This window comes from Solanum pennellii, chromosome 5 (genome assembly GCF_001406875.1).
Source record: "Solanum pennellii chromosome 5, SPENNV200".
In the NCBI taxonomy this organism is placed as follows: domain Eukaryota; kingdom Viridiplantae; phylum Streptophyta; class Magnoliopsida; order Solanales; family Solanaceae; genus Solanum; species Solanum pennellii.
Window position 1 is genome coordinate 48,082,462 of NC_028641.1, and position 13,245 is coordinate 48,095,706.

The window sequence follows — 13,245 nt, forward strand, 5'->3', positions numbered from 1 at the left end:
CGTCCTGACGGTCAGAGACTCGTTTCCCGTACCAATTTCTCAAGAGTTGAAGTGTTTTGCAACGGGAGCTTACGACGGCTCGTCGTGGATGTGACGGCACGTCCTGCAGGTCCGTCACCGATTACAGAGAGTCGATTTTCAGTACCCAATTTCAGAATTCTAAGTATGCTGAAACGAGACATCTGTGACGGGCCGTCGTGCCTATGACGGTCCGTCGTGATGTCCGTAATCTTAGCCAGTTTTTCCAGAAATAAATCTGCTGCTCAAAACGACTAAACAGGTCGTTACATTAAGACAGCTTATAGTAGTTGACTGTAAACAGTTGCCGATATCCCGCAAACCATTGTTAATTTGCTTGTCATCCTTTTGGTTGGATTTAATTATTTGAAGGCGTTTTATCCAACAAATTTCATTAATATATCTGAGGAAAAAATTATATTTGAACATTGCCTGCCTGCTGGTACGTGACTTAGTGGTTCCTTATATCACGTTTAACACAATTTTTAAATAATATTTTGATATATGTCCCTTGATTTGATATCATCATGATGATTGGAAATATTAGAAAAGGAGACTTTGATTCAATGAATTTTAAACATGATATACATTGATTGCCAGTAAGATAATTTTTTTGGTAAAAATTACATAAATTACTGTGTTAAAAGAGTTAAATTACATCTTATTCCTATTTTTTTTTCAATCTACAAAAATCTTGAATTTCAAATATATCAGGAAATTTGCACATACATAGTTTACGGATTGTGAATGATACATTACTTAATGAGGGATGTATCCGAGAAAGAACTTTTGTAATTTTTCAAATGATAGGAAATTTAAAAGATTATGATGAAATAAAATAAGTATTTACGTAAATTTTTCCAAATTTGGTACACTATTTAATTAATGAATTTTAACCTGAGATAGTAATTATTTATTCCACGATAATTTTCCGTAGTTGTTGGCATGATGAATGGATAGTGGCATCACTATAATGCTTAGTTGTTATGTTGCTTTATGAAAGACTTTAAATTTTATAGCTCATGAAGGTAAAGAATATATATGTCTTATTAAAATATGAAATTGAAATTTTGAAAAAAGAAGATAGTTACCTCTAAAAATTAGTTATTTAAACTGTATGTATATACTCCCTCCGTACCGAATTGTTTGTCATTTGCGCTTATCGAAAGTCAATCCGACTAATTTTCAAAGGTAAATTAAATTACATTAATTTGATATTTTAAACAAAAAAAATTAGATATTCTAAAACTACATGAAAAGTACTATAAATTACATTTTTTTGCATATTAAGATAATGAAAAATGCATCTTAAAATGTTAGTCAAAATTTTTATAGTTTGACTCTAAAAATAGAAACCATGACAAACAATTTAGGACGTAGGGAGTATTTTTTAAAAAAACTCCAAAAACGAAATATAACATATACAAAGTTTATAACACTGAATTTTTCTTCCGAAACGTTCAACTGCCAAACAAATCTCTAGCAAATACATTCAATAAAAAAAATAAAGAATTTTGAGGTAAAGATAAAAAAAATGTGGATGTATACAATTATTTAAGCTCTATGGAAATCATTGTGCAATGGTAAATTTGGAGTTAATTTCTTATGTGAACTTTTTGTATTGGTATTTGTTTTGTTGAGTAATTCCCTTTGAGGACTTTGTTTGTCTTGATCAAGTACTGGAGCTATATAGACAAATGTCATTGTTGAAATATCCTTATAATCCTTCAATGTTTCAAGTGTTTTGACAACTGTAGTCATATCTGGTCTAGCTTTTGGCCTATGGCTTAAGCATTGGTAAGCTACATATGCTGCTTTTTGAACTCCTTCTGATGAATATAAACCTTCTAATCTTGGATCAATTACTCTAGCTAATTTACGTGCATCTTTCAATTGTGGTCTTGCCCAATCTGCTAAATTTTGTTCTCTGTTTGGACGAGTTTTATCTACGGATCTTCTCCCAGTTAGAAGCTCCAGTAGTACTACTCCGAAACTATATACATCACTTGCTGCGGTCAAATGACCTGTGCAAATGAAATATCAGAAACATAATCAAATTTGAAATTTGTTGATAAATGAAATATATATTAATTACCGGTCATGAGGTATTCAGGAGCAGCGTAGCCTTGTGTTCCCATGACTCGGGTGGAGACGTGTGTGTCATCTCCTTGTGGGCCATCTTTAGCAAGTCCAAAATCAGAGAGTTTGGCATTGTAATCCTGGCGAATTTTTTAATGTTATGTTATGTTGCACAAAGTTTGGTGTGTGTGTGAAAGTGAATTGACTTACTGAGTCTAACAAGATATTTGAAGCCTTGAAATCACGATATATGACTGGTTTTTCAGCTTCATGGAGGAAAGCTAAGCCTTTTGCAGCTCCAAGTGCTATTTTCATCCGCGTTGACCATGGAAGTGATGCAGAATATCCTACATATATTATTTTTTGTGAACAATACAATACTCTGATTCTATATCCAATAATTATTTGAATTGACTGATTCTATATATTTCATAAGAGGAGTTGGTAAAAGTGAAAAAGCTAAAGTCAATGGTCACATAATAATCTTTGATATTGGACAAGTACAGCTACTGATTGTAAACGTGAAAGAAAGCAGATTGAAACTCTATTCATCCATCCATCCATCCAAAAGCAAAAATGACATAAATATATATAATGAGATTTTTGTTATTTGCTTCATATATATCCAAACAAACTGTTAGTGGAATTTGTAAAAAAAGAAGGTAACAATAACATACTTCTAAAAAGTTGATTCTCCAAGCTCCCTCTGGGCATATATTCATAGACCAACAGCCTGTGTTCCTCTTCACAACAATATCCAATCAACTTCACCAGATGTGGATGTCTCAATTGCCCCAAAAATATCACTTCTGTCTGCACATACACAATAATTAATTAATTACTAATTGACTTTAATTTAGAGATAAAAATTACTAGCTATATAATTAATTCATTACCAGCCATTCTCTATGACCTTGAGTGCCATCTAAATCTAAAAATTTTACAGCGACAGGTTGAGGTTTTAGACCAGGTCTAAGTTTATCATCAATAAAACCTTTATGAACTGGTCCAAAACCTCCCTCCCCAAGGAAATTACTTGAAGAAAAATTCTGAGTAATAACTTTCAGTTCTTGAACACTGAAAACATGAAGATTTGAACCAGCTAATGATATTGATAAATCTTCTGAAATCGTCGAATTACTGAAATCTGAAACTGAAATCCGATGAAATGTACTCTGTTTCGATACCAATTTCGATGTCTTTGGTTTTTCGGATATACAACATCTAGGAACTAGAAATTCCCATGTAATCTTCATCGCCTTAATTGAAATCAATGAACAAACTCTCTTTGTTTATATATATATATATATATATATATATATATATATATATATAAATGATTGATGAGCAAGAGGGTAATAATAATATTATTCAAAACCTCTCGTACCCAACTGCTCTCTATTCCAGATATACAAAGGAAGACCTCCCCAACAACACCTTTATTTATATAAAGGAAGACAAACTTCAATATATATTTAAATGATATAGTTATAGTTTAATTTTTTTTTAATGTTATATGACTATAACTATATAATAAATAGCAAATTTAATTATATATTAATAATCAGTTTATTTTCACATTTAATATAGATAAATAATAAATAAGAAAATTATAATTAATGTCATAATTAATTATGTACTCATACCTTCTCTTTCATCAATATACCTATATTATCGATTTTTTTTGTATTTCTCCCCAATTTCTTCCAATTCAAGATCCGTTTGTATGATTCTAGGAGTAATTTTGTGGTTCAATTCATTATACTTATATTTATACTAATTTTTGTGGTTTAATCAAATGTCAAATGTTTATATTTAATAATACTTATATACATAGATAATTGTATTGTAATATTGATAAAATGGTGATTTGTGAATACAAATATATTTAGATACATAAGTAATTTATCCAATTTGATTAGGCGATACAAGTATAGTTGGATACATCAATACTATATTTTTATAAATAAATACCTAAGTTAACGTCAAGCCTCAAGTATTATAGAAAACTTCACGAAAAATAGATCGACGTTTTGTTGATTTTTTTAATTTTTTATATAGTCGAATACTACACATTTTGATACATACACATTCTATTGTTTTTCCATTTTCATATTGAACAACAGTGTATTCATATTATAGTATATTGGTGTATTCATTTTTTTGGTTACAATAGTGTATCCATTTTTCAAATTGATGTATTCATATGCTAAAATTATACTACTTTACCTTGTTTGATTATTTAATACATTAAATTTTTATAAATACTTGTATCCTTGATATATTAATACTTTAAGTTTTATAAATAGAAACACCAATTTGAATTCAAAGTATTCATATGCTAATTGTACAAGTAATACATTTTCCTTATTTAGTTATTGTAATTACAATTGTATTAGTGAATAAATAAATAAAAAATAAAAAACATATGCAAAAATACAACGAGAAAAAGACATGAATAAATTTTTATATTCAAAATTTTATGAATACCTATATGATTAGTATTTAGTGAATATATTGTATTTAGGAATATAAATACAATCTTTTGTATTATGTGAATCAATCATACTTGCATACAATATGTAAATTATAATTCTTAGTTGGTAATTTAATAATGAAAATTTCAGTTAGTTAGGAACATAATAAATGGTTGGTACTTGAAAATTATGATAACATATCATATCTTATTTAGTGCATTGCATGAATAATAATAATAACAACAAAATAAAATAAAATTTAATACAAACATGCAGTTAGAAATTGACATAAAGTGTAGTCATTTATAGTAAATAACATATTTATAGCTATTGTACTTTAAAAATGACATAAATATAGTCATTTTTGTAAGTTGCTCAAAAAGAAATGTCATATTTTTTAAAAATAGACTGAAAAGAAAAATAAGTTGTAATATAAATTGTACTAATAGATACCATGACCTCATGTACTAACGTGTTTTTATTTCCCTTATTTACTTTGTATTTCTTCTGAGTAATAATTAAGTCAACTGTATTTGTGGTGAATACTTGTTCCTTTTCCCACGTTATAAGCGCGTGTTTAATTGTATGTGCTCTTCCACTAACGTTCTTTCTTTATAAAAATAAAAACGTTCAAAAAATATTAATTACCCCGATTTAAAGGTGAATTATATAGGTATTAAATTTTGCATATATAATATCCTCATGTAGTTGATTTGAAAGTAAATTCATGTGTAAAATTAATAATGTGTTGATTTATTTGTATAAGCAATGAGAAAATTCATATATTTGGATATATGGCGTAAAAGATAAAATAAATAATTTATAGGCATAATACATAAATATGTCCTTGAACTTGGCTTTGAATTATATTTATGCCCTTCAACTTTAGATGGCACAAGTAGACACATAAACTTGTATAAAGTTGAACAAATAGACACACATGTCCTACATGTTATCTTACATGTCATTTTTTGTCGTACGTGGTGTATAACGTGTATTGTGTCATGTAGGACTCATGTGTTTATTTATTTAATAGTTGGATAGTTAAAGTGATTGTTTGTACATTATAAAAGTTGGAGGTCAAATTTAATGTTTAATATATGTATTATGCCTAATTTATAAATAGCTAATCTCGTATAACTAATACCAGCGATATAAAATAATACGTAAATTTCTTCATAATTAATCATTAGATTACATATCTTCGTAACTCTAACTTAAACTTAAATATTTTTATNATATATGTGTGTATATATATACATACATACATACATATATATATATATGTATGTATGTATGTATATATATATATGTATGTATGTATATATATATATGTGTATATATATATATGTTTATATATACATACATATATGTATATATACACATATACATACATATATGCATATACATACATATATATATATATACACATATACATACATATATATATATATATATGTATATATATATGTATATATATATATATATATATAGTGTATTGAATTGATATACTCCCTTTCGTTCCATTTATGTGACAATATTTAATTCGGCACGGAGTTTAAGAAATAATGAAGATTTTGAAATACTTACCAAATTGCTCTTCAAAAAAGTAACTTACTTTTTTGTCTCCTCATAAATATGTTAGAAAATTAAGTGAAACCAATAAGGGTAAAAGAGATATTATACCTTTAAATACTTACCATATAAGAAAATGTGACATTATTTTTGGACTGACTAAAAAGAAAATGCTGCCACATTGAGACAGAGGGAGTAGTATTTAGTGCAACTTAACCTGAAATTTGTCATTTCCTCTTGATTACCAAACAATTGTATCAAATATATATATATAGTTAACTACGTGCAATTTTCTGTTAAGTTACATGATTTTATAAATATTTGTTCAAATTAATAGTTTGTTGAAATTAATAAAAGTAAAATAATAATAACATATTTTTTACTGTAAGTATATAAATATAGTATAAGGCAATGCAAAGTAACAAAAATTAAAAATTATACAAGTACAAATTAAATATAGTAGGATTCTAAATCAGAGATGTAGCCGTAAAAGTCATACATTTTTGTTGAAAAAGAAAGTACTTGACTTGGCTGCTGGGTGCTGGCCTGCCCCCTATGTTGACTTGGTTTCTGTGTGCATGATTTTTGAAGTTTTTGGAGGCAAGCTGTTTCTAAAGGAATTAATTTCAATTGCTTGACTATATCTATAATAATAAAAATGATGATTCAGTCTAAAGATATTGTGATTGATCTTAGAGATATATTGAATATTTATGTTAATTTTATTTATAAAGAGATTCAAAGTTATGCTTTTGAAATTTTGTCAATGAAAAATTGTAATTGTAACAAGGATTGGGGCCACATATTCTCGTAAGATTGAGATCACAATTTGATACATCACTATTCAATACCTCTTAAGAGCATCTCCGACCTTATCCTTTATTTTACTCTCTAAATATAGAGTTTTCTATTTTCTAAGACAATCAACTCCAACCTAATTCTCTATTTTACTCTTTAAAAAAATCTTTTTTTTCTCTCGTCAATATTATATTGTTATTTCTATTTCGTTCTTATTTTCTTATTTTATAATATAAATTATTTCTTCGTTTTTGAAAATAATCACTTTATAATCTTTATGCAATACAAAATTTTATTGTTTTTCGAATTCTTCATTTAATATAAAATTATATTTTATTCTAAATAACATAAATTGTGAAAAATATTTTATATAATACATATTAACGAACAATTCAAATAAAAGCAAAATCATTAATGAAATATAATTGCATCATAAATATTGTATTATCATAAAATTTGTTTTAAATCTTACATAAGTACACAACTTTCAAGACTATTAAGTTGCTCTCATGAATGTTCTATTAATGTACTACGGAGTTCAAAATGAGCATTTTTTGTCTTTTTTTTATGTGTGGCTAGAAATTGTATAAATTAACAATTTCATCTTGTATCCAGTTATTTCGTGTACTGGTTTACTTCTCATATTCCATTTTGAACTATTGAATCAAATATTTTCATGTTATTTAAAAAGTGTAGTTTAACAATATATCACTATAACATAAAAGTAGATTGTTTGAATTAACATGTAAATTTTGTGCATACTTCATAATAAAGAATAATTATAATCTAAATTATATATTTAAAATGACCAAAAAATTAAAAATCAATAATATATTTTAGATGTTATATTACTTAGAAAACAATTACAAGTATTAGAGACTTAATTAATAATCTTATATAGTAAAAATAATATTAAAATAACTTTAAGCTACATATTTAAAGTGACAATTTCTTTATAGAAAATAAAATAAAAAATAATTAATTTGACGAAAGTAGTAACTTGTTAAATGTTTGCATTAAAAAATAATTACAAATGATAATGACTAGATTATGAATACAATAGAAATAATATTATAATAATCAAAAAGTAAAAAAGAGAGGTGAATAGTAATTCTCTAAATTTGGAGAACTGCTATTTACCTCTCTATAATTGAAGAGTAGAGAGTTAAATGGAGAGTGATTGGAGAAACGAAGAGTAAAATAGAGATGGGTTGGAGATGGTCTTATATTAGGCCACTTATACGTTTGCCCCCACAAATAAAAAGCCTCGCAAGCACAACACATTTACACTTTGTTTGGATGGTTATTACGTATTGATTCATATTATATTATATTATATTATATTATATTATATTATATTATATTATATTAATGAATACATTGTTTAGATATATTTGACGTTACATAATATCAGACATTCATAATTTGAATAATAAACCTACTAAAAAAGTAGGGTACGGGATAGAACTACTATGAAAGGGTAGAATAAAAGATGAAATATGATTATTAAATAATAAATAAAGATTGAATGAGAAGAAATATTAAGGTAATTGATATACCGTGGTTTCACGTTATTTTTAATGCTTTTTCCTTAAATTTAGTGTGTGTCCAAAAGCCTTTTTGTATTTATTTTTATGTAAGTTTCCCCTTATTTGCAGGAAATCTGTCCAAAGATGAACGCGGAAGTTTTTGACCAAGAAATGCAGAAAAGTTATCAGCTAGGGAGCTCATGACGGTCCGTCGAGTTTGTGACTGTCCGTAGGTGGCATCGTAGAGAAGCTGCTGAAGGAAGATGGGGAAGTTTGACCCAGTGTGGGATTACGGAAGTTTATGACGGACCGTCATAGCCACGACGGTCCGTCCTGCTGGTTTGTCGCAATGCTCAGAGAGTAGTCCTAGTACCCAATTTCCAAGAAGTTTAAGTATTATGAAACGGAGACCCTCGACGGACCGTCGTGCTTGGAACAGTCCGTCATACCTGCCGTTGAGGGTAATGAAGAAAGCAGAAGAAGAATTTGTGAAGTATGGAACGACGGAGGCCATGACGGCCCGTCGTGACCACGACGGTCCGTCACGAGGTCTGTCGATCCAGCCGCGTTTTGACAGATTTTCAGTAATTAGAATCCTTCTTTTATTAGGTTTTGTTTTTATTATAAATAGTTCAAAAAATCTCGTTTTTGGGGTTAGACTTTTTGGTTTTAGACTCTTTGTTAGACTTTTGATTGTTAGACTTTTTGGTTTAAGACTCTTTGTTAGACTTTTGATTATTAGACTCTTTGTTAGTAGACTCTTTGATATTAGACTTTTTGATTGCTAGACTTTTGGAGAATCTTTAGTTCTCTTGTTCAAGTATTGAAGGATTAATTTCAGCAATTGTTAAACTTTTTCTAAAATTGATTGTTGGTGATTTTGTTGATTAATCAAGTGAATTTCTGGATTTTATTCTTTCTCATCAAAGTAAGTGCATGAATTCTTATATCAAATATATGAATATTGTGATTATGACTATGGGTAAGTAAACTCCATAACTAGGGTTTTAGGAACCATGTGTGAATAATGAGGTAAAATCTAACTAAAATAACAATTCCAGAATAGTATCTTGCATGTATTGATAATTCTTTCGTTTAGAAGTCTTTTTAACGGATGACCAACGTTAGAACTCGCCTTAATGCTACTTGCCGGACCAAGGAGGTAGATAATAGGAAAAGAATTATCAACATAGATTTAGTGTATACTATCTAATAGGCTAGTGTCAATTGATACGAGGTAATAACTTAGTCAAATATCGAATACACTGCTTAATATGAGGTAAAGGTAAGGGTTAGTATAGCAACACATGTAGCCGAACCCAGGTGTGAAGTGAAATTTTCTAGATGCCGGACCAAGGATTTAGAAATACATAACTTATCACTTTGCATGCAAGATAATAGGAAAGAATTGTTATAGTTAGAATTATCAAGTTAGGAACCTGTGGGGAACACTTAAACCCTAGTTACTTTTATTAATTGATTAAACTCCAAGATTTGAATCTGTTAGTTGTTTATTTTAATTTACTTAGTTATTTTCATTAATTTAGGAATAAAAACCCCCCTTTTATTGTCTTTTGTTTTCTAAGGAAATAATTGACTAAATAATAGTAATAATAGATTAAAGTTAAATCTGAACTATTTTCCTCGTGGGAACGATCGCAACCTCATTAGTTGGATTCTTTACTTGATATGATCGCTTTACTTCTTATTTGAGAAGTAAGTTTGAGCGTATCAGTAACGCCACGATCACATCAAATCAATCATTACATGAGTCTTTTCATCGTTACATAACGATGAATTAATTAAACAATATGATACACTAACATTTAAGAAATAATCAAAACAAACATTTTATTAAAGATGGATCTAGGATTTGGAGGGTTTCAAGTCACCTATCCAAATTGGATAAACTAATCAAATGCCCCATACAAAGCAAAATAATTATAAAGTATTATTTTACATTCATACTCTACTAATAACTACACGTGTGTGTGTGCGCGCGCGCGTGTGTATGTGTGTGCGTGTGTGCGTGCGTGCGTGCGTGCGTGTGTGCGTGCGTGCGTGCGTGGGTGCGTGCGTGGGTGCGTGCGTGCGTGTGTGTGTGTGTTTATATACACACACATATATATATGTATATATATACATATATATATATATATGTGTGTGTGTGTGTGTATATATGTATGTATGTATATATATACGTATATATATGTGTGTGTATATATATGTGTGTGTGTGTGTATGTGTGTGTGTATATATATATATGTATATATATATATACTGATTTAATATCATTATGTCTAATTATTTAAAATTTTATATGATTTAATATTAGTACGTCTAATTATTTAAAATTTTATAACTCATTTACGTTGTTTTTCCTCTTTATGCTAGTGCATGTTTTCGTAGCGTTTTGTTCTCCCATACGCGGGCTCTTTGATTTTCTTTATATAAAAATAACACTCCACACACATTTAAGATGATAAATATCAAGTTATAAACATACTTTTTGATAATAAACTACTTATAGCATATTATTATCAAGTTATAGCATATCAAGAAAAAATATATTATTTTCATTAATTATTTAAATAATAATTAATTTATTTAAATAATTACATTTATTATTCAGTTACCTTTTTTAAATCAATCTATTTAATTAAATTAATTTTTTAAGTTACCTTTTTAAAACCAAATTATTTGATTACATTAGTTTTTTTAAGTTACCTTTTTTAAACAAAAATCTTTAACTATTATTAATTAAATTAAACATTATATAGTTACCTTTTAAAAAAAAATACAAAATAATAGGGATTTTATCATTCCATAATAACTACCCACCACTATCTAAACCAATACCAGTTTTTTTAAAAAACCGTCACACGCTATATTTGAAAAAAATAAAAATTCTTCTTCCCCAAATATTTTGTTCTTCCCTAGATCCTCACCAAATCTTCTTTATTTCGCACGCCTAACATTAATCTTCACCAACATTAGCTGTTTTGCTAAAAAATCTACAACATTAACATTCTTCTTCACCAAAATCTACTGTTTTGGTCAATAATCTTCCAAATTTGCACTCAAAAATCTGTATAATGTCGAAGAGAGGCAATGAAACCCCGCGTAAAAGTAGAAGGTTGAACGATGAAGCAAGATCTGAGGAATTTCATGCTCCATCTTTCAACATTTTGTCTCAAACACAAACTCAATCTTCATCTGAAAAAGAAAAATCTAGAACAGAAAAATCAAAAATGAAAAAAAAAAGAGCCAAAGGAAATCGAGAAGAAGAGAAAAGGGAAAGAAAAGCAAACCGTAGGTAAATCTGTGAAAGAAGGGTGGACCTCGAACTCATAAAGAACAAGTTATGGACACCACTAATTATCCTATTCCAAAATTCCGTAACAGAAAGTAGAAATTTTCATCGCACACTGTACATTTTTTTGAATGACATGTTTTTTTAACTTATGAACTATTTATGTAATTTTCCAGTTTTTTATTATGAATACTGATGGTTTTATATAAATTATCAATGAATATTACTAATTATTAAATCTGTCTCACTTTGTATAAATTTTGAACGCAACAAGAAAATATAGGAACACTGTATGAATCATGTATGAACATTATATGAATTATGAATGTCATGTTATAATTTGATATATAGAACATAGACAAATGTTATATATATACTTTTTTTTTTAAAATTTATATAAATGACAGTCTGCTTCACTATATATTTATAATTTTTAAATGTGTATGATATTTGTATACATTGCACTTTTAAATATGTAATGTTAAATTTTTATATGCATAATGTATGAAAAATATATGAAATGGTATTGACATATGATTCAATATGACAATATGAATAAATATATAATTATACTTTAATAAATGTGTATGACTTTTGCATAAATTACTTATTCAATACGCATTGAATTTTTGTTGTATGAATTCTGTATGATAACTGTATACTTTCAAATACAAAACAGAAACAAATGTTACTTATATTACTGGTATGAATACTATATGAAAAATGTATGAATTATATCATATTATACTTTGATATGTAGAACATAAACATACATTATTTTATATGCAAATATTGCTTGTATAAATGTATAAATTTTGTATATAGTCCTCATTCAATATGCAATAACTGTATGCATACTATATGAATATTATATGACTTATTAATGGTAACAAATGTTAACATATGGACAGTTGTATATACAATGTATGAACATTGTATGAAAAATAATATGATTCAATAAAAAAAAATAAAACATGTGATTTAACAATTTAAATACTCAAAAACACAGATGTAACAGTAGGAAATCATTGTTTTTGTACAGGATAATTTGAACATGTCTTCCTATTGTGTCCAACTTGATGGCATCTACTGCATGTGCTTTTTGTCCTCTTGAATTTCACATCAGCGAACCCCTTCCAGCGTTCAAATTTGGGTCTTTCCGCTGATCTTTTTTGACCGGGTGACATCATTTTTGACACAATTCATACACACTTTCTATATATTTCACTGATATATACAACAAAAAAAAATCCAATTTCATACACAATTAATCCACTGTTTATACGCAATTCATATATATGTAACATATCACTTATAAAAAAGCAATTCATACAAAAATACTATATAATTGACTTATACATACAATCAAAAAAAGCACTTTCATACACAATTTATACAATTTATTAAAGATTTAATACACTGTTAATCCAAACTTTATACAAAATTCATATATATA

General features: G+C 27.7%; 1 protein-coding gene across 1 annotated transcript; it reads right to left on the reverse strand.

Moving 5' to 3' along the window:
- Nucleotides 1-1,447: 1,447 nt before the first annotated feature.
- Nucleotides 1,448-3,381, reverse strand: LOC107019876 (serine/threonine-protein kinase RIPK-like). Its single transcript, XM_015220238.2, has 5 exons — nt 2,994-3,381; nt 2,775-2,910; nt 2,308-2,444; nt 2,114-2,237; nt 1,448-2,042 (listed from the first exon to the last, which is right to left on the reverse strand). The coding sequence occupies exons 1-5, from the start codon at nt 3,351-3,353 to the stop codon at nt 1,573-1,575; spliced, it is 1,227 nt and encodes a 408-aa protein (XP_015075724.1). The 5' UTR covers nt 3,354-3,381; the 3' UTR covers nt 1,448-1,572.
- Between the last annotated feature and the right edge of the window lie 9,864 nt (nt 3,382-13,245).